The sequence below is a fragment of the Pan troglodytes genome, chromosome 5, assembly GCF_028858775.2.
Source record: "Pan troglodytes isolate AG18354 chromosome 5, NHGRI_mPanTro3-v2.0_pri, whole genome shotgun sequence".
Lineage (NCBI taxonomy): Eukaryota > Metazoa > Chordata > Mammalia > Primates > Hominidae > Pan > Pan troglodytes.
This window is the reverse complement of record NC_072403.2, coordinates 42,183,852-42,207,850: the sequence shown is the minus strand read 5'-3', so window position 1 is coordinate 42,207,850 and position 23,999 is coordinate 42,183,852. Positions and strand designations below refer to the sequence as shown.

The window sequence follows — 23,999 nt, the reverse complement described above, 5'->3', positions numbered from 1 at the left end:
TCTCTCTTCCCAACTACTTTATGGACTCCATGAGGGCTGGGCCAGGCTGGGCATATTCACCTTGGAATAAGAAAGAACACAAACGATACACACAGGGCCTGGAAGAAGTGGTTGACACAATAGTTTCATTAAATAAATGAAAAATATGTAATATTATTTAACATTTGTTTGAAGGCTGAGTGACTTCTTGGACTAATAAATTCTAAATTTAGTGCTGAGACAGTGTCTGTCACATAGCTGGATCCAAAACCTGTTGACAGAATGAATGAAGCATTAATAACTCTGTTGCCCGTAATAAAACATTGGCCCTTTATTGAGCCCTTACAAGTACCAGGCACTGTTAATACACAGAAAGAAAGATGTCTGGCACTCCATACATTTCCTTCCTTCCTTTCCTTCTCTTTCTTTCTTTCTTTCTTTCTTTCTTTTTCCTTCCTTCCTTCCTTCCTTCCTTCCTTCCTCCCTCCCTCCCTCCCTCCCTTTCTTCCTTTCTTTCCTTCTTTCTTTTTTTCCTTCCTTTCCTTCCTTTCTTCTTTTTTCCTTTGAGACAGGATCTCACTCTGTTGCCTAGGCTGGAGTGCAGTAGCACGATCATGGCTCACTGCAGCCTTGACCTCCTGGGCTCAAGCAATCCTCCTGCCTCAGCCTCCTGAGTAGCTGAGACTACAGGCATGTGCCACCATGCCTGGCTAATTTTTAAAATTTTTAGTAGAGATAAGATCTCACTATGTTGTCCAGGCTGGTCTTGAACTTCTGGGCTCAAGCAATCCTCCTACCTTGGTCTCCCACAGTGCTGGGATTACAGATGTGAGCCACCATGCCTGGCCTTCTTCTTTTCTTTGTAAGCATTATCACATTTGGCCCTACAACTACCCTCTGAGATGACTACTTGTTTTATAAGTGAGCACAAGCTCAGTGACATCATGTCCCCTGCTGTGGTTACACAGCTGGCAGGTGTCTCCAGATGGGGCCGACTCCAAAGTTTGGTGCTTCCATATATATTTTGTGATGCCTCCCTGTGTTAATGAACCAAAACAGAATTTCTTAATATTTTTTGCTTTTTTTTTTTTTTTTTTTTTTTTGAGACAGAGTCTCACTCTGTCACCCAGGCTGGAGTGCAGTGGCACGATCTCAGCTCACTACAACTTCTGCCTCCTGGGTTCAAGTGATTTTCCTGCCTCAGCCTTCCAAGTACCTGGGATTACAAGTGTCTGCCACCATACCTGGCTAATTTTTGTATTTTTAGTAGAGATGGAGTTTCGCCATGTTGGCCAGGCTGGTCTCGAGCTCCTGACCTCAGGTGATCCGCCTGCCTCAGCCTCCCAAATTGCTGGGATTACAGGTGTGAGCCACTGTGCCCGGCCTTTGCTTTCATTTTAATAAAACATGTTTTTCTTTTCTGATTATAAACATGTATTTACACTCTATTTTTTAAAATAAGGCATTACAGAAAGTGGAAATCTGACTTTTTAAGACTTCTTAGAATGTTCTCTCAAGATCCATGGCAACCCTTCCCGGGCATAGCAGATCTGGAACACGTGGCTCTTGTGGGCTCTTCCTTCTGGGTTGTCTCCAGGTCAAGGGATGTATGTATCACATCGCTGACCTTTCTTTCTAGGTACCTCCCTCCCCACTAATCTTCAAAGATAACTGAGGGACGTTGTAAAGGCAATAAAGCCACCTTGACTTTCTCCCCCTAACCTGCATTTCCCATTAAGGCTTGTTTTCAACTCTACAGGCGGGGTTTTCCCCAGCCAGACCTTAGGTTATTTTCTGAGCTTTGGTTTCTTACTGGGGTTTGGGTGCAATAAGGAAGTTGACAAGTGAAACTGTTTTTTCCAGGGTAGCTGAGCTAAGCCTCCTATAATTGGAGGAGTGGGGAGCAGCCCTGGGATGGGTGGTAACAGGTGGAGGCAGGTGAGCCAGCCCATGGCTCTCTGGATTGGCTGCCATGTATTCAGTTCCTGGGAGATACTGTATATATGGACGGCCAAAGCATCTTCTGAGACACTCAGAAAATTGCCAGCACCAAAGTAGTGGCATCTTCTCCCTGGGAGAGCTGGGTCTGACTTCTCATTGGACACAACTTCCAGCTGACAGGGAGCAGAGCCTAACACAGAGACCTCTTGTCTGAAGATCCCAGCCCAGGGTGTTCAGGACAGAAGTGATTTCTGTGGTCCAAGGTTGGTTGAACAATACCCTCTCCTTTGGGGGTGGGAGCAGTGGGTATGTATCTTGGGATCCGGAGAAGAGTTTAGTCCTGGGTGTCAAACCAAGAGTCCAGTCCCAATGCTGCTTCCAGCATGCTGGACCCTCCCAGAGAGGCAGTGGGGGTGGAGGTGGGGGAATCAGTTTTCTTATCTCTAAAAAGAGGGAGCAAGGTTCAATGACATTATCTCAACGGGGTGTTTCTCAAAAGGCTCTGGGCTCACTCGGACTTAAAACTCTGTATTCAAGTCCCAATCCTGCTTATTAGCCGCCACCCGGAGCAAGTTTCAATGACATTATCTCAACGGGGTGTTTCTCAAAAGGCTCTGGGCTCACTCGGACTTAAAACTCTGTATTCAAGTCCCAATCCTGCTTATTAGCCGCCACCCTGAGCAAGGAACTTCACTTCCTTGGGCCTCAGTTTTCTTGTCTGTAGGATGGGGCAGCATTACATAGCTCACCTGCTAGTTTCCCTCAGGATGTGGTAGAGGTCGAGTTATAGACTTTATGTGAAGGTACATGAGGGAACCCCCTGATAAATGAGAGGTGTTATTATGACCTATGGTTAAATTAAGGTTCTATGAGTTTTAAGGTTTTTGGAAGTTAGTCCAAGAATGGGGAAATCTTATTAAAATAACTCATGGTCTACTGCTCTCTTGGATGGGAATGTAGAGGCTGGGGGGTGGATTATAACCCACAGTCCTGACCGACTCCTCACACAGTGTTGTATTGCCCGTGGTCTTGGATAGAGGACAGAATGGGGTGGGGAGGGCATGGGTGTCTATACCTAGGCACACGTGATTGTGTGATTCCATGTGCATAGGTCATGGTAGGTGTGTATGTGAATGTGATTACCTCCATCAGTGTGAAATAGCAGGTTTCTCCCCTAAAGTCCATGTGTAAGCGTGTGCATGTGTATCTATGCTTACATGAGGCCATTTGGTGTAGAACAGAGAATGTAGGATTTGAATCGGGAGAAGTGGGAGAGTCTCAGCTCTCTGCTTCCCGGCTATGTGACCTTGGGCGTGTCTCTTAATGGTCCGGAGCCTCAGTGCCCCACTGTTAGCCCATCTGATTCACTGCTCCTGGCAAAGATGAAATGAGATCATGTCAATGAAACGGCTCTCTGGACACCGTGTGGCTGCATGAAGGTGAGCTGGTTTGGGTTTGCACATGCCTGTGTATCATTTGTTTGTTTCACAAACACCGAGAGCCTCCCAGGCTCAGGTCCCCTCTCATGGAATTTAGAGTTAGGACCGATGGCAAGTGGTGAGTTTGGTCACATAATTATTCCCTTACACTTGGAACAGGAGAAATACAGGGCGTCTTGAGTCCATGTTGGTCTGTGGTGTGCACAAGTGTGTTCTGGTGACACGTGGATGTCTGTGGTGTTGACTGTGGGTCCACGTGTGTGTGCCACACACTCTGTCCCTCAGGGTGCTGCTGTGGGTGTGCAGCAGGTTGGCTCTCTGTGAAGTTTCTATTGTGTGAATCATGGGGTGGAGAAGGGGAGCCGCGAAGTTATCTCCATGAAAGGCACCAGAGCAGTTAGAGAGTAACGCGGCCAGGTGAACAAATTAGAGAACAGCATAGAGATGAGGTCACCGTGCAACTTAGAAAGTAAACAACACACAGCAGCAAGCTTGGGGAAGGCAAGCAAACTTCCTGTTCCAGGGTCAGCTTTGTGAGCCTTCTCTGGTTCTTTGTTGCTGTTGCTGGACATGTCACCGGTAAATGTCACATCTTATCAGAAGCAGTCTTGTGATGTGCAGATCACTTGGGTATTTCTGAGCTGATTTGGACTTTGCTCTGACATCCACTTTCGGCCAAGGCAATAACAAGTTTACAAGATCAGCTGGGTTTCCGCATAGTGAGACCACGCTGCTCACTTAGGATTCCTGGTCTGGAGCACAGTCTGCACAGGGTGGGATTCCCTGGTGTTCGGGCTGAACGTAGTTGAGCACCTGGGGCACAAAACAAAAAAAGAAGAAGAAAGGAAAGGAAAGTCTTGCTTTGATAAATCCTGGATAGCAGAATTTTATATTTGGAAAGTCTTTAACGGTTTAATTTTGGCACATGTAGGAAAGGGGAGGTTATTAGGATTAAAAGACAAGCTTCCCAGGGCTTAGAGACTGAGGACACCCCATCCGCAGAGGTTCTTCAGGGGTCTTCCTGGGGGCGTGTGGGTGTGTCTTCCCCAGTCAGCCGCGCTGTCTCAATCCCTGGCCTAGAGCTGAAGACAATCTTTGGAACATTACAGAGGAGGAGCAGTTGGAGCGGGGGAGAGGGAGGAGAGAGCTGGACTGAGGACAGTCACAGCCACCCAGAGAGGAAAGAGAAAAGAAGGAAGTAGGGCTGGTATCAAATGCTGAAGCACGTAAGGGAGGACAAGACATGGGAAGAGGCCACTGGATTTGGAATTAGGAAACCTTGGGAGACCCTGGAATCTCTTCGTTGGGGAAACTCTTGGATAGCAGAGGCCCCCTTCCTGCCTCTGGGCTGCAGCAGCCGCTGCGGGGGCTCCTGGCCTTAGTTCCTCTCATCTCCCCGCGGGCTCAGGGCACCGGTTATTCCAGGGAGGGAGCGGCCAAATCACCGCAGCTTTCCTGAAAAAACATCAGGGAAAGCATGTGCTGGTGGGATTGTGTTAATGTTCTGATCAGGAGGAGCAGCGTGTCCTTGGAATGTGGTAGGAGGATACTGCTGCCATTGGCAATGGCGAAAACCGTTTCCATAGCAATGACAGCTTTTTAAAAGATTACTGCGTCTCTCTTCCCGTTAACTGGGTAAGGAAGCGCCGGTCCTCCGTGCGATGGGTCCCATGGAGCCAAATCTGTGCAGACGGAAGAGAGGCTGAGCTGAACAAGAGTGTCCTGGTTCTGTGGTTTTGTTAATGAACAGCTTCTCTGACAACCCCATCCAATTTGCCCTGACCACAGGAACATATGGAAAATGCAGAGAGAACCCTGACACCGTTCAGTAAATATTTCTGGTCAGCTTACTCTTTTTTAAATGTGATCTTAAATCACATAGAACTTCAACCTAAATTTATCTTCTTTTAAGACCATGTGCTTCTGAAGAGAGAGCAGATGCAGGGGAATGGGACATTGCTGTCATCACTGTGTACTCACGTCCTTATTCCTGCGCATTCAGAGAAGACCAGAATATTCCCTCTGGGGGCACACACTGCATCTCGTTCATGATTGTATCCCTAGCACTGAGCATAATTTCTGGTGCAGAGTGGGTGCTTATTAAATGTTGAGAGAAATAAGTGAGAACAAACATAAATATTTTCCTCTATGATCTCTTCTCCTTATCCTACCCTGCATCGTCTTTGGAAACACAACCATAAGGCAGCCAGTCTCTGAGCCTTTCAGGAACATTAGTGAATTTCCATATAAGGTACAGATACATATCGCTAGAAGTTTCCATGTAGCACAGATGTTCCTTTTAAGGAACATTAAACAACAAATAAGTCCTTTTAAATTGCCTGCCTCCTCCCCGACCTGATTTCTCATTTCCTCCAAGGTCGTCCACGTGTGGACACTCGGCCCCAATGGCCTCTGGCCTCGGCGACCTGGGGCTGCAATACCATCTGGTTTCCTTCCCATACTGGTGCTTGGAGGAGGGAAGGCATCCCAAATGTTCGTGTCACCTTCAAATATGTGTGTTCCCATTTCTTTTCTTCTTTCTCTGTATCTTCTTCACTTTCCTGTGGATCCCACACATAAGAAATCGCAATTATAGATTCTTATTTTTGCCTCTAAGCTGAGCGTAGCAATAGAATACATTTTAGAGTACATCCCATACCACTAAACATTACTTGGTCAATGCATGCTAAAGCTATAATGACAAATTAGAGCAGGCAACCTGTGGTCCTAAACTCCATAGGACTCTCCAGGGCTCAGGTTTGGCAGTCAAAACCATATTTTATTTTTCTTTTACCTTCCACTGAAGGGAAGAGGACTTCTGAACAACTCTGGAAAAATTGGAAAGCCCCAAGAGTTTTAGATTAAAGACACACAAATCAAATGCACTGCCCACACCCGGGCGGGCTTGAAATGCTGCCCAGGTGGGAAAGGTTTTTTTTTGTCATTTTTCATTGGCCGCTGCTTCATTCTGGATGGAGAATGGAAGAGCCCCCACTGCTCTAAGATGAAATTGGCCCGAAAGCACTGATTTCATGTTAACTACACATCCAAAGATACCTTACGTGTTGTGCCATTTACTACATCTATTCATTTATACATCTATTTATACATCTATTCATTTGTTTAATAAGTGCTTATTGAGTGGCAGTGATATGCTAGACATTGTTCTAGGCACTCAAAGATAGAAGACCTAGCAAAATAAACACAGGAGATGGAGAGAGACTCAGACAGGAAACAACTAAACACATGAAGACACGACATTGCATACCACCAGGCCGTAGGGTAGGAGGGGAAAGGGTGTGCTGATGGGGAATGGGCAGGGAGGGCCTCGATGGGAAGGTGACAGTTGAGTACAGCCTCAAAGGAAGTGAGGGAACAAACCATGAACAAACTCATTCTTTCCATGAGGGAAGAATGTTCTAGAAAGAGGGACTGGCCAGTGTGAAGGGCCTGAGGCAGGTGGGCCTGAAGGACAGCAAGCAGGGCTGTGTGCGTGGAGTGGAGTGAGAGAGATGTGGTCAGAGGGGTGATGGAGGCTGGGACGTGTGGGGCGTGACAGCCGCTTTAAAGACTTTGAGTGAAAGGGGACCTCTTGGAGGAAGGGACGTAAGTTTTGTTTTAAAAGCCCCCACAGCTGCAAAGGGGAGAAGTTACTGTAAGGAGGGCAAGAGGAGAGCAGGGAGGTCAGTTAGGAGGTGGTGGTAACAGTTCAGGTGAGTGCAGATGGGGACCTAGAGACCACAGGGGGCCGTCGGGGTGAGGACAGGCTCTATGAGAGTGAGGCCAACAGGTTCTGCTGATGAGTCGATGTGGGAGTAAAAGAAAGAAAGGAGGCCAGCAGTGGCTCATGCCTGTAATCCCAGCACTTTGAGAGACCGAGGTAGGTTGATCGCTTGAGCCCAGGAGTTTGAGACCAGCCTGCACAAACACAGCAAGACCCCATATCTATTTTCTAAATACAATTATTTATTTTTTTAAAAAAGAGAGAAGTCAGGGGTGACTTTACATTTTTGGCTTGAGCAGTTGGAAGAAAAGAGTTGCCACTGACGGAGCTGCCTCGTGGAATATTCCTCGTGGAATATTCATGCAGGGCTCAGGCATGCTTCAGATGAGAACACGGGGCCAGAAAAGGTGCCTGAGCTGCCCAAAGTCCCAAGGCTAGTGAGGGGCAGGACTAGGCCTCTGGCTCCAGCTGTATTCGTTTTCCATTGCTACTGTAACAAAAGCCCCCAGACCCGGTGGTTTTGGACAAGATGAATTAATTATCATGCAGTTCTGGAGAAGTCCCAAATCAGTCTCGATAGACTAAAACCTAGGTGTGGACAGGGCTATGTTCCTTTCAGGGGCTCTGGAGGTGCGGCTGACCAGCCCTGAGATCTGAGCACAATCTTCCTGTGGTCCAGTTTTATCCTCTGGAAAATGAGAATAATGACCCCCATTCCCCGAGGGTTTTGGGGGAATTTGCACAAGACAACAGCTTTGAGAAATTGTTGACACTACTCACGCTAGTGGGCAGTGTGAATGGGCCCACTGGTCAGCACCAGGAGCCAACTTCGGTGTGCCCAGGAGGCCTCTGCTGAGGGAGCTGTTTGGCCGGGCGAGGTGGCTCATGCCTGTAATCCCAGCACTTTGGGAGGCTGAGGCAGGCGGATCACCTGAGGTCAGGAGTTCAAGACCAACCTGGCCAACACGGTGAAACCCCATCTCTACTAAAAATACAAAAATTAGCCGGGCGTGGTGGCGGGCACCTGTTATTCCAGCTACTCAGGAGGCTGAGGCAGGAGAATCGCTTGAACACAGGAGGTAGAGGTTGCAGTGAGCTGAGATAGCGCCACTGCACTCCAGCCTGGGCAATAGACCGAGGCTCCGTCATAAAAAACAAAAACAAACAAAATAAACAAACAAAACAAAACAAACAAACAAAAAAGCTAAGGGAGCTGTGTGTTTTGGTTGCAGCCCGATGGAGAATCCAAGGTGCCCAAGGAGGCCCCTGGCGGAGAAGAAAGCCAGGTCTCTGGACAGGCCGCAGGCCCCCGGGAAAGGCTCGGAGTCGTGGGACTGCCATTGTCTCTCCCTGCCCACTGCCCCCTCCAGGAAGGCGCTTCACTGGACGACCAGTGATTGGGCCAGACATTCAGACAGCCCAGCTCCATCTGCAGAGGCTCACTGCACCACCGCTGCAGCCCCCACTCCCGAGGAGACCGGAGAGTTTCTCCCCAGCGAGCAGAGGCCTTTGCAAGACACCAAGAAGGGGTGGCTGAAGACCATGCTGAACTTCTTCGTGAGGACGGGCCCTGAGGAGCCCAGAGAAAAGGCCAGCAGGAGGCCAAGGGGGAAGGAGGGTATCTCCCAGCATCCGGAGCCCCTGGAAGCAGCAGGGGAGCCAGCCCTCAGGAAGAAAGCCCACCACGACAAGAAGCCCAGCCGCAAGAAGCAAGGTCACAAGAAACACGCGGCCGAGGTGACTAAGGCAGCTCAAGACCAGGAGGCCAGAGGCCAAGAGGAAGGGTTGTCCAAGGCAGCTGCTGCCTTGCGCTCCGGGGAGGCTGACCTGGGCCCAGCTCGCAGGGGTGAGCGGACCGTGCCTGTTCCTATGGCAACCCCTAGGGTGCTCTAAACTTGCTCCAGGAGCCTCTCCACAGAGGGACAGGGATAGTCGGGGGAGCTGTCAGGGGCCGGCACCGCTGTGACTTCCTTCCTTCCTCCCTCCCTCCCTCCCTCCTTCCCTCCCTTCCTTCCTTCTTTCCTTCCTTCCTTCCTCTCCTCCTCCTCCTTCTTCTTTCTCTCTTTTCTCTTTCCTTTCTTTCTCTCTTTCTCTCTCTCTCTTCCTTTCTTTATCTCTTTCTTTCTTTCTTTTTTCTTTTTGAGATGGAGCCTCTGTCGCCCAGGCTGGAGTGCAGTGGCATGATCTTGGCTCACTGCAAGCTCCTCCTCCAGGGTCAAGTGATTCTCCTGCCTCAGCCTTCCGAGTAGCTGGGACTACAGGTGCCCACCACCACGCCTGGCTAATTTTTGTATTTTTTAGCAGAGACAGGGTTTCACCATGTTGGCCAGGCTGGTCTTGAACTCCTGGACTCAAGTGATCCACGGGCTGTGGCCCCCCAGTGTGCTGGGATTACAGGTGTGAGCCACCACGCCCGGCCCACTGTGACATTTCTTTGAGGTAGAACAGCACCGTGGCTGAGCGCTCCAGGGAGAACCACTCGCAGTGCCGCCATTCACAAGTTGTGTGGCCCAGGGAGGCAGCTTTCCTCTCTGAACCTCAACTTTTTTCATGGATAAAATGAAGATAAATATAACGTTACTGTCTCATGGAGTGGCCACAGCCCACAAGGAAAGTGCTTAGTGCACAATAGCTGTTATTGCCAACTCCTATAGTTTCAGGAGCACAGACCTAGGAGAAATGAGAAAGCAGGGAGCTGGGTGAGGAGCGAAGCCCTGCTCCCACCCCACTGGTGCCTATGTGCTTCTGGGCTGCTGCTTCCAGGCCTTGGTTCTAGACTTGGCTCCATGAGGAGTAAACTTGCTGTGTGACCTTGAGCTTGAGCTGCTCCCTCTAGAACTTTTGATTCCCCACATGTAAATAAGGGTGCTGGCTCCCAAGGTGCCTTCCTATTCTGCCTCCCAAGGTGCCTTCCTATTCTGCCTCCCAAGGCTCTGGAGCTGAATGACCACTGGCACCTAGAGGGAGGGGGGCTCTGCCTTGCAGCACTCAAAACTCAGTGTTTATGATGGGGAGAAGACTGAGGATTTGCAGGGAGGGGGTTAGCGAGAGAGGTGTCTTGGTGGAAGCAGCCTCTTCTCAAATAAAAATCTTAGTGGGTTTCTGATTTTTTGGTTAAGCCTAGAGCGGGCTGCAGCAGCGCCTGTTGCACTGTGAATTCTGTGCTGTTTTCTTGTGTTGATGAACAAAGTCAGGAGAATGTCACTGACACACGCACACACACACCTACATACCCGTTTGCTTTCGTCTCTATTCCAGGTGGGGAAGATTCTGATCACCAGTCCTTCCTCATCGAAGTGGATGGTACTGGAGCTTTGGATGTTTCTCCCCATGCCACAGGTCATCAGCAAGAAGAGGAGCTCAAAAAGCCTGACCGTGAGTCGGAATCTCTAGTGACCTTTTTGCCTGTGGCTGAGGTGGCTGTTACTGAATGAGACGGATTGTTCTGAATGATTACTGAGACCTTGGATGGTGGTTCTCAAAATACTTGCACTGGCCTTTCTTGCCTCTTTTGGTGCTTCTGGCCACGTTTGCTTATTTTAGAATTTCACAGAAGGGAGGCTGGGGAATTGGAAATGCTGCTGGCAAATGCTTCTGCCTTATGTGTTAATGAAAACGGAACTTTTCTTAGTCTTTTAAAATTTATTTTACTTTAAAAAATATGTAGAAGAATGAAAAGTATCATTCAATGCTTTGTATACTCACAGTTGTTTACACGATGCCACGACTTGTATACTTATAGTTGTTTACACTCTGCCAGTTTGCTTTGTGTGCGTATCATTTTGTTGCTGAATCATTTTGGAGTAAATCATGCCTCATCCCTAAATACTTAAACTTGCATCTCCAAAAAATAAGTACAGTCTCACACAAAACCACAATACCATGAGTGCTCCTAATAAATGGAGCATAATCCCCTATTCATCTAATTCCCTGTAAAAAAGATGAGCATATTTTATCATATATGAAATGAAGGAGCTATGCATATGTCCAAGAATAACTAAGAGGCATTGAGTTAGTTATTCTGCAGCTAATTGTTTTCTTACATGAGAGGGAACCAGCTGGTAGCTGAGTCAAGCGACAAAAGCCAAACAATTTATAAGTGACAGGGAAGTTAGGAGTAAAAAAAAAAAAAAGCAAACCCACAGACAGCCTGGGAACAGGGAACCTTGTTTGCATCTCTTTTCATGTAAACTCATCAGCTGGCACCTAGCAGAGGACAGTGTGGGCACATTGTCCTTGAATAGGCTGACTGGGGTATCAAAGGAAACCATTTCCATTGTCAGTGGCTTCTCCATGCAGACATGGGTGTGTGGCTGAGGCATCAGCATGGCAGGCTGTCTCTGTGTCATGCCTGCTGACGTCCTTTCATCCTCCACCTTAGTTAGCCCAGGTATCTGCCATTTTCCCACTGGAATTTTGCAGGTTGGAAGATCAACATCAGCCTTGCAAAGTGTTCTCAAGCCCAGTCCCTCATTTGACAGCCTTCTGAGGGAGGCAGGACAAAGATTATGACCCACATTTCACTAGGAGAGATAAAGGCCCAGAGAGGTTAAGAAACTTATTCAAGGTCACACAGCTTACTGAACCCAAAGTAGACATTCCTAGATCTGTGACTTTCCAAGGAAATAGTGGGGCACAGATTGAATGCCTAAAGGGCTGACCTGAAATTTCCTGCATAAAGTGTCATGATTTGGCTTAGTGCCTTCCCCGGTGGATCTTCCAACCTTCTCTCAGAAGAACCTGCCCCTGGGATGTGGTGCTTTCCCTCCATTGTGTGGCCTAAAGAGTTGTTTAAGAGAACTATCCAAGATGGTAATTTAGAAGGAGTTGTCTGTGCATTTAGAAAGAATAACCGGATGCATTCGCTTTCTTCCAGAGGATGCTATCATTCAGATGATAGTGGAATTGCTCAAAAGAGTGGGAGACCAGTGGGAAGAAGAGGTGAGGAGTAAACTTTGCAGGTCTCCAGGGGCTCTCTGCCTTCTCCTCCTCCTCCTCTGCCAAGCTCCACCTGTCCTTGCAGGCCGGGCTCTAGTCCCTTCCTTCCCTGAAGCCTCCTTCTGCAGCTTCAGAACTCAGCCCTCCCCCTGCTCTGGGCTCTGCTGCCTCCCCTCTCTCGGGGCCATCTTGCAGCTTGGCTGCTCTTCACTTGCCTCCAGAGAGCTTTCCCCCTCTCCTCAGTGTCATGAACCTGACCCAGTTTTTCTCCTCTCCCCAACAGCAATCTCTGGCCTCACAGCTGGGGGTGGCCCTGCCAAACCCAGCACCAGCTGTTAGGAAGAAATCCCAAGAGAAAAAGACAAGCCTCAAGAGAACCTCAAAGACAAACCCCAAGAAACACGGCTCCGAGGAGGCCAAGAGGGGGGCTGCAGATGTTTCCAGTCCAGAGGCCCGGCCACCCAAGAAGTCCAGCTTTCTGCCCCTGTGTGTCGGCGGCCATCGGCCTTCCATCTCCAGCAGCTACGGTGAGCAGGCTCTGCAGTTGCCATAGCAACCCTGCAGCTGCCTCCAGCTCTGGAACCTTCCCTGGGGATGGAATTGACCATTTTAAAGGTTGCGTTGTGCCTGGTCTGACTTTTGCACTCTGCCCTGAGTGGTGTGAGGATGACTGTGGGAAGACAGAAAGAATGCCAGCAGGTCACCTCCACACACAACACCTCAGCGAGCTCTAGGCAACCCCAATAAGCCCTTGATGGAAATTATGTTCCGGGATTTCCCAACCATCCACATTTCTTGGCCGCCTCAACTTCTGCACCCTGGCAGGGAGGGGAGTAGTGTGTGCAGGAAGGAGCTGGAGCAGGGGAGGCAGGAGACCTGGGTTCTAGCATATTGTCTATGTCATTCCCCATCTTTGTGCCTCAATTTCTTCACCTGTAAAGTGAGACATTTCCCTGCTGCATATCTATAACTCGATCAGTCCTCACAGCCATCAGATGAAGTGCAACTATTATCCCCACAGCCATCACATGGAGTACAACTATTATCCCCACCTTACAGATGAAGGACCTGAGGCTTTGGGAGGTAAAACAATGTGTTCAAGGCCACATGGCCCATGGATGATGGGGCCAGAGCTAGAGGCGGAAAGGATCAGACAAGTCATTTCTTCCTGGGCATCAGGGAGAACAGGTCATCCTGTTAGTTCATCCCGGCCAGGAGAATTTACATCTTAGAAAGGAGGGAGTGACGCTTAACACCAAAGAGGGGAATTTCAGGCCCATGGGGAGATATTTTCATGCAGGGGGATTCTGGCTATGATTCATTAATTCATGCCATGGAACCAGGCCTCTACTATTCAACTTGTGAATCAAGTCAAAACGGTAGAGGGAGGAGAGGGCAGCAAAGCCCAGGAAAGCCAGTTCTATGGAAGCACAAAGGGATAAGGGAACTTGGTCTGGGCCAGTAAATCAGAGACACAGCCTTGCCCAGCAGCTGTCTTCCAGCCCCATAAGGCCTTAATGTGATCCAGCCACAGAGCCCACTTTTAGTTTGTGCTAGCTTCTGTGCATAGTTAACAGCCCCAGACAGACAAAACACACCCTCGTTTTCCTTCTGCTTCTCAGGCTTGGAAGAACCTGAAGTCCAGGAGGCCCCATCTACAGAGGCTGGGGCTCCAGGTCCCTCCGTGCTTCCCACCCCATCAGAGAGCCAGGAACCTGGAGAGGAGCTTCCACTGGACAGAGCCTCGGAATACAGTCAGTACTCCTCTCTTTTTCTCAGACACCCCTTGCAAAACTTCTGTTCTGACTCCCCCACTTGCAAAGAGACACTGAGCCAGAGAGAGGCAGTGACCTGTCCAGACCTCCCTCTGAGTACAGCAGGCTGGGGAGGCAGCTTGGGTCCCAGAGCCCAGGCCCAAGCCAGGCTGCCTGTCTGAACCTCGATAAATGGCGATAGTGTTGGTGCTTACCCTGATGAGGCAGACAGGAGGCAAAGGGAGGAAAGTGCTGGCCCACACCAAGGGCTCGGCCAATGGGGTGATCTTATGGACCTTGGTTTGAGTCTGGGCTCTGACCCCTTTGAGCCATGTGGACTTGGGCAAGTTACTTCATCTCTGGTCTCAGTTTCTTCATCTGTGAAATGGGGGCAGCAAGTACCTGCTTTCTAGAATTGTCGGCAGCATTTAGGGCAGCCCCTGTTAGTGGCTAATATGTGTTAGGTGCCATTTGTTGCTCTTATTGTCGTTGTCGGGTGGCCCAGCTTGACAGCAGAGCTCAGAAGTAAAGAGGATAGGGACAGGGGTAGGGGCCTTGGGAGGGAAGCTCAGCTAATGGCAGCTGCCATTGCTGTAATTATTATTTTACCATTGGCAGAGCCAGGCCTAGAAACATATATATATATATATATAAAATATCACCGTCAGGTCTGAAAAGACCTGGAAAGATCTCTGCCCCCTATCCCCCGCCATTCTGCCTTGTTTGCTTTTCATAGAAAATATGCCTTGAAGGGAAATTTTGCCTGGACAGAGAGAAGGTGCAGGATGAGGGCACCTGTAGGGAATGGGCCTTTCCAGATGGCCCTGAGGGGCCTCCTCCTGGGTGTCTATTTAGAGGCCGTCATTGGTAAAGTGAATATGTATCCCATGAAACCAGCTCTGCCCTCAGGCCGCCCCAGGGAGCCACAGGGGCATTAGGAAATGAAGACTGACCGCAGAAGAGCTTTTCTAGCACCAAAGTTAACCATGCGTGTTGATCTTTTTCAGAAGAATTCATTCAGAAGATCATTTCCATGCTCCAAGATGCAGAAGAACAGCAAGGAGAGGAGGTGAGGAAGACGCTCCCCATGTAACCCTGACCTCACTGTGGGCTCCCCAACCCTGCCTGGTGTAACAACTTCCCTGTCTCTGCTGCTCTTCTGTGTCCTGCCAAAGCCCTGCTCCAGTCCTTCCTCTTTTTTTTTTTTTTTTTTTTTTTTTTGGAGACGGAGTCTTGCTCTGTTGCCCAGGCTAAAGCTCGATCATGGCCCACTACAACCTCCACCTCCTGGGCTCCAGCGATTCTCCTGCCTCAGCCTCCTGAGTAGCTGGGACTACAGGCATGCGCCACCACACCCGGCTAATTTTTGTATTTTCAGTAGAGACAGGGTTTTACCATATTGGCCAGGCTGGTCTCTAACTCCTGACCCCTGGTGATCCACCTGCCTCAGCCTCCCAAAGTGCTTGGATTATAGGCGTAAGCCACTGCACCCGGACCCAGTCCCTCCTTCTTGAAGCTTCCCCAGCCCCCTCCAGACCACACATATTTCCCCAGCACTGAGCATCAACCACTCTTCTCTGGGCAACGCCTGCTAGCCCACCGTGGCTCTCTTTCCCCACCTCACCTGAGATCTCCTCAAGGTCAGGGGCCCTGACTCAGTTTCTCTCATCTCCCCCACAGCAACCTCAAGTCCAGCAGGAAGAGGTGGGTGTAGAAAACCCGGCCCCACACTGCAGAAGGAAATCTCAAGAAAAAAAGTCGAGCTTCAGGAGAGCGTTTTACCATAAGAAACACACCTCCAAGGAACCCAGAAGAACGGGGGCAGCAGGGGCTGCCAGCCCAGAGGCCCGACGACCCAAGAGGCCCAGCTTTCTGCCCCTGTGTGTTGGTGGCCATCGGCCCTCCACCTCCAGCAGCCTTGGTGAGCAGGCCCGGTGTTGCCATGGTAACAGAGGCTTCCTCTTGGGCAAGGCTGCTGTGTGGCCTGTCTGTCGTTGACAGGCTGGCATAGTAGAGGATGTCCACTGTTGCTGAAAGCCCTGACTGTGTCTTTCCATGCTGAGTAGAGTGGGGGGTGTGGAAGTGTGGGGAGAGGTGAGGGTCCAGGTGCCAGCAGGACCCCACCCCCAGTAGGCCCTGCTCACTGCACACGCCCTCCCCTCCCTCTCCACACACAAACACTTAACAACAAATGTGATGGGAGATCCGTGCCGCTGTGCATCAGAATCACCTGGCCAGTTCATAGAAAAGCACAGAGACCTGGGTTTGATGAAGTAGGAGATGGCCTGGGCCTGTTTTTTCACTACACCAAAGCCTGAGGGCCACTGGTGTACAGTAATTCCCCTGACATCACAGAGTGCCTACTACCTGCTAGTTTCACACATATCTCATTTAACCTGCTTGCAACCCTGTGAGGTCAATCTTATCACTCCCACTTAACAGATGGAGAAAGTGAGGTTCAGACAGGCTAAGTGAACCAGAAAACCTGGCAGAGGGAAAGGGTTCATTTGGTGGGCCCTGTTGGCACACCTGTTTTAACTGTGCCCCTCCCAGACTGAGGAGGCAGAAAGGGTTGGTGGGCGAACGTTAGGTTTCTGGAGAAGGCCAGGAGTGCACCACGAACTCCTCTGAGGCAGAGCCCGGGGCGGGAAATTCACCGAGGAGCCTGGAAACCAGCCCCTGCTTATGCCTGTGCCTCCGAACAGCTTCTTGTCAGGAACTAGATTCAGCTCTCTGCAAAACACTCAACAACTCTTTTTTTGCCCTAGATCCAGAAGATCTCAAGTGCCGGGAGCGCCTGCCCGCAGAAGGGGAGCCAGTTGTGATCTCAGAAGCACCCTCCCAGGCCAGAGGCCACACGCCAGAAGGGGCACCTCAGCTGAGTGGAGCATGTGAATCTAGTCAGTAACACCCCTGCTCTTACCTGGACAGCTTCCCGGGTGCTTCTCTTCCACATGGAGTTCACAGGCTGAATAGGGGATGGTTCTGAGGAAGGAATGGGGAAGGCAGCAGGCAAAGACCCCAGGAGACTCTAGGATGGGGCAGGGGGCACAGGCTTGGCCTTTAAACTGGGGCTGTTGGGGCAGAGTTGCAGGTAGAGGACACCTGTCTATCCTGTGGAATGTAATTAACACCCCCATTCGTTTGCTTGAATGTTTCATATGAAATTCCTAGCTTGCTCCGGGTCTCATAAGCAGTGGTGTGCTGGCAGACAGGCTCTCCAATGGGAGAAGGATGCCCTACTTTGTAGCATTTGCAGATTTCCATGGCATAAATATTTTTACCTTGGCTGATTTCAAGCTGCTAACAGTTTATAACAACTAGTCCACAAATGAATTAGCCTGGCATGGTGGTGTGTGCCTGTAATCCCAGCTACTCGGGAGGCTGAGGCAGGAGAATCACTGGAACCCAGGAGGCCGAGGTTGCAGTGAGGCGAGATTGCGACACTGCACTCCAGCCTGGGTGACAGAGCGAGACTCTGTCTAAAACAAAACAAAACAACTAGTCCACAAATTTCCTGAATATTTACAGTAAACTTAGTATGAGTAGGCCCTGGCACACCGCTGCTTAGAACCCAGGTGGATGGGTGCATTCCTAATGGGTCAGTAGCCCTGGCATGTCCCCTCCCTGCATTCTGATGTGCTGCTCCTCGTCCAAACTCCCATTCTTGACTGTGCTACCCTGTAGCCTGGATAAGGGACACTGGGAGGCCTCAATTTCCCACCTATCAAATGAAGCTGAATGTGGTTACAGGTGAGGCCCAGTAAACCAGAGTCCCTTCTATTTCTATAAAGGGAACCCAAACAAGTCTCTCACACTCCAGCTCTAGCTTAAGGCAAGAATTGTCTGGGTCCATCATAACTAATGTGTGTGCTGAGTTTTAGAGAGAAAATACTGTCTTTCACAGGTGGATGTGTTGTTGCAGCACTTTGTTTTTGGAAGGGAACTGGGCATCACCCAGTCAACAGTCACTCAATCCTCCTTTCTTTTCCTTAGAGGAGATCATCATCCAGAAGCTTGTGGCACTTCTCCAAGAAGTGGATGGCCAACTGGGGCAGCAGGTGAGCACCACTCAGCCCTCCCCAGGCCAACCCCAGGGCCTCATCTACCCACAGCTGAGACCTGGGTTCCATCCCCAAGTCTGCACCTCTGGGCAACTTTGAGCATGTCCCTTAACCTCTCTGAGTCTCGGTTTCCTCTTTTCCAAAATGAGAGAGAATTACCTACTTGACTAAGCTTAGTGCATATGTAGAAAACGCCAGACATGTAGCAGATGAGGGAACTGTTTAAAATAACACAACGCTCATGTGGCCTCCCTGCCCCAGCCAGGACCACTCCTGTCCAAATCAGCTATTGAAGTTCAGCTCATGTCCCCTGTCCTTGGAAGCCTCCTCCGCCCACACCTGGCCACTCCTGGCCCCACCCGCCCGGCTGATTCCATTCCCTGTGGTCTCCGGGTTCACTCTCGGTCTTGCCGTGCTCTTCAGCATTTATGCGGTCTCTCATTCTTTCAAGCTTGTTGATTTTCTCCCCTGATAGGCAGTCTGTAACAGAAGGTTCCCCACCCTTGGAAAACACAGTCTATTTTGAGAGACAAACACAGATCACATGTGAAGAGGTCAGGTTAAAGATGAGTAATCAGCATAGTGGACGCTCTGGGTGCCTCTCTTCACCACCAGAGTGCACGCTGGCCCATCCAGCTGCCAGCACCTGCCTCCTTGTGCCTGAGGACCCAGGGCCATTTTGCAACTCATGTGGGGGGCAGAATTAACAGCCTCCACTTCCCCATGAGCAACCCTCAACCAATGGCTGGTGGGAGTTGGTGGATAGAGACCCCAGCTCCCTTGCCTTTGTGGGGTATAACTGAGGAATGTGCTCTCAGCTAGCTCCCAAGGTGCCCTGAGTGGATTAAGCTCCAGTTGCCACCCCCTGGGCCGCCTTCCCATTCTTGTTCCAGGTCTCATTCTTCCATTAGCATTTCCTGGGATCATTTAATGAATAAAATGCCTGTACCCAAGTCCTTGTGTCTGGGTCTGCCTCTGGGGAACCCATTTAGTTATTAAGAGAAAGGAGCTTGTTGGAGGAGGCTTAGAAGGAACTAAAATTCCTCTGACATCTGTACTAAACATTCCTGTACTAAACATTTTATATAAATTCTCTCATTTCATTCCCCACCCCTCCAATCCCCGCCCAGCAATCCTGGGGCTGGGTGGATACTTTACATTTTATGGATGACCAGAGGCTCACACACATAGTAAGTGCAACTTAAGCATCCCAATTCTAGACTGTTATATGTTTAAATAATAAAGTATGATTATTTGTCAAATATGGAATGGCCAGGGTAGACGAGAAGGCTCTGTGGGGTGTTTGCTTCTGAATTATCTGAGTCTAAAGACCTGTACTTCCACCCTTGCCCTCTACTTTGTCCTGCTGCTTTGAGCTGGACCTTGCAGAACAGATTCTGAGAGGCTAGGGGCAGTGGAGGGATGTAACAAGGGGAGCTCATCCCAGGGACAAGGAGTGCCCCGCCTGGCTGCATGGAGTTGTGGGAGGGGCAGTTGGTGGGAGGGGTACTGCCAGCAACACTAATGACCTGTTTTCATTTCCACTTCCAGATCAGGCGCCACCCCAGCTTTAAGAGGTTTTTTTACGAGTTCTCGGACTCCTCCCTCAGCAAGCTGGTAGCCACCCTGCGCAGCCAGGTGGCTCACTCCTCTAAGCTGGACAGGAACCGCGCCAGGAGACTCTACCAGTTTGACGTTAGCTTAGCTAACAAATTTGCTGGCAGCAACAGCCATGCCATGTGCATCCTCATGGGCCTAAGAGACCACTACAATTGCACCCAGTTCCCATACAGGGAGGACCAGCCGGTGAGAGAGGGCGGGGAAGACAATGGCAATGTAGCATGAGTGACAGCAGGCTCACAGCTGGCCTCCAGTGGGATCTACTTATCCTCCTCTCCCCTCCCCTGCTCAGTTCAGAATTTTTGGGTCTATCTCAAATGTCACCTCCTCACTGAGGCCTTCTGAGACAATTCTAAACCATGACAACCTTTTTCTTTTCTGAAACCTCACTGATTTTACTCCATAATTAACATCTTCTTTATTTGGCTCTAGTCTTCAATTACATGTACATTTCCATGCTTTTTGATAGAATGGCATATTGGACTGGCTACAATCTTAGCTTGCCTTGTTATTATTTTGTGGGCTCTGTTGCTTGGCTTCTCAATTCTAGGCTGTCATAAAATGTAAATAACAAAGTAAGGTTATCTATCAAATAAGGGGTGGCTGAGATAGACAAGAAGGCTCCATGGGCTGTTGGTTCTGGAAGGCTTCCAGGAGGCGATCACTCACTGACCTGGCCTTGGTTGCTTAATGAACAGCCTCTCTCCTGCCGTCACCTTCACTGTTCTGAGTGCATTTATGCTTTTCCTAATAATTTCGCCTCCCCCAAGTCTCTGAGATATTCCCTTCAGAGATGACGCTTGTCACTGATTTTTTTTTGAGACAGGGTCTTGCTCTGTCACCCAGGCTGGAGTGCAGTGGTGTAATCACGGTTCACTGCAGCCTCAACCTTCCTGGGCTCAGATGATCCTCCCACCTCAGCCTCTCAAGTAGCTGGGATTACAGGAGCATGCCACCACGCCTAGCTAATTTAAATTTTCTTTTTTTTTTTTTGGTATAGAGATGGATTCTCACTATGTTGACCAGGCTGCTTTTGAACTCCTGGCCACAAGCAATCTTCCCACCTTGGCCTCCCAAAGTGCTGGGATTACAGGCATGAGCCACCACAGCTGGCCTGATTTTTTAAAAATTCTGAGCTCTCATATTTTCTGGTGGACTCTGATAAAGATTTCTTCATCCTTTTCTAATTCACTTAACATAACCTGCTTACAAACATTTGACCCAGATCCACAGCGTAGAAGCCTCTGAATGAAGGTGTGACTTTAGAGGAATGAAATGTTCTGTTTGCTGGTGTTGGACAAACAGGACCAGAACTTCTACATCCAAGTGGTCCCCTGGGAAACCTTTTGCAATGATGCTACTATCACCCGAAACACTTCTGTCTTTCTTGGAATTACCTTTAGAAGCCATTTGAAAAGTCTCTCAAGAGAGCTGGCTTATTTCATGGTAGTTGTATCTTGTCATTCAAATGCTCTCCTCTACTTTGGTTCATTTTCCTGGTCGGAAATCCTCCTTACCATGGACCTCTCTCTCTCCTTGGCTTTACTGTCTTCTCCTAGAGAATAGGAATGTTACAGATAATTTGCCCTCTAGGGTGGCTTAGGTAATAGCTTACAGATCGATCTGAGTTATTCGTGAAAGATATTATAGAAACATCAGTTCTGACATCCTCAGTTGCCCTGACTCCATCTTCTGGTTTTACTAACCATTCATTCATTCATTCATTCATTTAACTGGTAGCTATTGACAGCCTCCTATGTGCTTAGTTGTGCAAAGGGCTGTGAGGCTCTGTGGAAGGTTCTGCCTTCAAAGGCTTCATCTGCCAATTGAAAAGACAACAGTTTGATGACAAAATTAAATAGCAACCAAATACCAAATGAGTGGTAGCTGAGGCCCATGAAGCAAGTAGGTCCTGGGAGCCTTCCAGGAGGTGGAGTTGCTGATTTTGACCTTTGAGAATGGGGAGGCTGTCTGGGGAGAAAGGATCAGGAGAACAATGTCAGCAGGAGGTGTCCCAAGAACAAAGACCCAGAGATGGAGGCTGGGGTGGGGTGTCAATGGGATAATGGGAAGTCTGTTGTTTCCAGAATGAACCCATAAATAATTGAGCTGTGGCTAACACCTATGTTCTTTTTCTCTTCCCAGAACATCACAAGTCCTGAGGTTGAAAGTCCAGATTGAAAGCTGTGTCTTGCACTCCAATTCCCTTGAACTAGCCAAACGGTTCGCAGCTTTAGCCAGGAGACCCTGAAGATGCTCTGTAATGTCCCAATCCCTGCTTCACAAACGTGATGGAAGACAAGAGCAGACAATCATTCTGTGTCCATACCCTAGTATCTGAGAAGCACAGAGCATTCTTCCACAAGGCAAGACACAGAGGCCATGTCTGGGGAAATCAGCACTGGACTGGGAATGAGGAAGACTGGGGCTCTACCTGCTGAACCTACCCCAGACTTGCTGCATGACCCTGTACACATTCCCCCTCCTCTCCAGACTTTGGAGTCTAGGATCCCACCCAGAAGGCCTACTGATATTTTCTCAGATGTTCATTTTAACTGAGTCTGGTTTTTAAACTAAATTTTTATTTAATCTCTAAACAGAACATCCACATGCATCCAAACAGATGTGCATCGAAGTGTATCCCATCATTTCTTCAGTTGACCAGTAGTTCTTCATGCTCATATGGATTTGTAGATGCCTCCCAGGAACTCTGCAGGCCCAAGATGGAAAGACCTAGAGACTGGGGACACTTGGTCTCTCAGAATCCTTCTAACTCTGTGTCCTGTCATTCTATGACTAGAGAAATGGAGCGGATACCTTGCACCTCTCCCATCTCATGGGATTGGCTAGGAGTCAGTGAGAAAATGGATGTGAAGAGTTCTGAAAATTACCTAGTGCCATGTCCATGTAGGCACTATAGCTTCTTTTGGGTAGTTTTCAGGAAGTGGAGGAGGGCTTCAATGGGCTGGACTGCCATGGATTGTTGCACAGGGGTGCACTGCTCAAGAGCACCATACTCCAGGAGGTACTATTCATGTCCTAGACATTGTGGATTTGTAGATTTATCATGACAGTTTTGCAGCTGGTAGCAGTAACATGTCTTGAGAAAAGGGCTGTTTTTTTGTACTTGCACAAAGGTGAAGTGTGCGGGTGCCAGAGGCTCTGCCTTCTGTATAGCTCAACAGTTTCAATAGCTTGACTCAGGTGTGAAATTTGCCACATGTTCATATCTATGTGCAGGAAGGACAAGACTGTAGACAGACAGTCGGCTCCCTTGGACACTGCCCGGAACATGTGGTCATGGGGGAAAGGGTGTTAAACCTGGATGGCAAGTGAGATCTTGTGACCCTTGGGGACATGGTATTGCCGTGTTGAACCTGCTGTCGCACCATGGGGTAGGACTGGGGAGGAGGAGCAGTCTAGAGCGGAGAGGCCCTGGGTGCTTATATGGGACTGGCCTCCAACCTGAGGCACTGGCTTCATAAGCTCAACTCAGCCTATCCAGAAAGCCATTTAGTTTTTATTGCTGCTTCTGAGAAGTGGGGGAGAGGTGAGCTATTTGTGGATTTGTTTTAGGCAGTGTTCACAATCATAGCACCTAAATATGAAGGATCAGAATAAGTTATGAAATGAAGGTCAGGAACCTTTTGTACATAGTTTCTTATTTGGAATGATGTTCTTTAAGCCCTATGAGTATTTGGTATGTGCTCCTGATGCTGGCATCTGAGTCTCATTTTTGTACCGTGTTATTTGAGCAAATAAATACATTAACTTGCACAAACCTGTGATCTGGGTTATTCACCATGGAAGCAAGACAGATACCCACCTGCCACATCTATGACAGTCTGGTGCCTGCAAGGCTGTGTGGGTTGGCCTCCTTGTCCCTGCCTGGATCCCCTCCAGGTGTCCCATCCTTGGAGTGCCAGCTCTCTGATGCAGTAAAAAAGTGTCCTGGGCTGGGTGTCAGAAGACTTGGGTTTTAATCCAGCTGCCCCCAGGCTGGGTGACCCTGGGGACAAGATACTTGCCCTCCAGACCTGACATTCTACAACTCAGTGACTCTCAATGTGACAGTTCATTGCATGTTCAGGAAAATCGGGAGCAGTACTGATTCCACCTTGTCTCTTATTAGTCCCCCAAATCTGGTGATTAAATTCTGTCACTCAGAGCCAAGATAAAAAATTGTTAGACAAGGAGAACACATGGACACAGGAAGGGGAACATCACACTCTGGGGACTGTTGTGGGGTGGGGGGAGGAAGGAGGGATAGCATTAGGAGATATACCTAATGCTAAATGATGAGTTAATGGGTGCAGCACACCAGCGTGGCACCGTGTACATATGTAACTAACCTGCACATTGTGCACATGTACCCTAAAACTTAAAGTATAATAATAATTTTAAAAAAATTGTTAGAATACAGCGCTAGGTTTTTGGTCCATAAAATGTGGTCTCCAAGGACAGACATTGATGATGTCCTTTCTCCTCTCTCAGGTGACACATGAGTGTCTGTTCCTCAACCCCTGAAGGCTCACCCTAA

General features: G+C 49.1%; 1 protein-coding gene across 2 annotated transcripts; it reads left to right on the top strand.

The window, feature by feature from the left end:
* Window positions 1-1,782: 1,782 nt before the first annotated feature.
* On the top strand, window positions 1,783-23,240 carry BNIP5 (BCL2 interacting protein 5). 2 transcript variants are annotated; one of them, XM_016955347.3, is made up of 12 exons: window positions 1,783-2,183; window positions 8,316-8,929; window positions 10,342-10,458; window positions 11,960-12,024; window positions 12,305-12,548; window positions 13,644-13,775; window positions 14,783-14,844; window positions 15,456-15,696; window positions 16,544-16,675; window positions 17,772-17,836; window positions 19,391-19,645; window positions 21,605-23,240. In XM_016955347.3, exons 2-12 carry the CDS (start codon window positions 8,320-8,322, stop codon window positions 21,638-21,640), a joined length of 1,959 nt encoding a protein of 652 aa, XP_016810836.1. In that variant the 5' UTR covers window positions 1,783-2,183; window positions 8,316-8,319; the 3' UTR covers window positions 21,641-23,240. The 2 variants fall into 2 exon arrangements, with proteins under 2 accessions (XP_016810836.1, XP_063668476.1); XM_063812406.1 differs by having other exon boundaries at window positions 1,812-2,183; window positions 14,786-14,844.
* The last annotated feature ends 759 nt before the right edge of the window (window positions 23,241-23,999 follow it).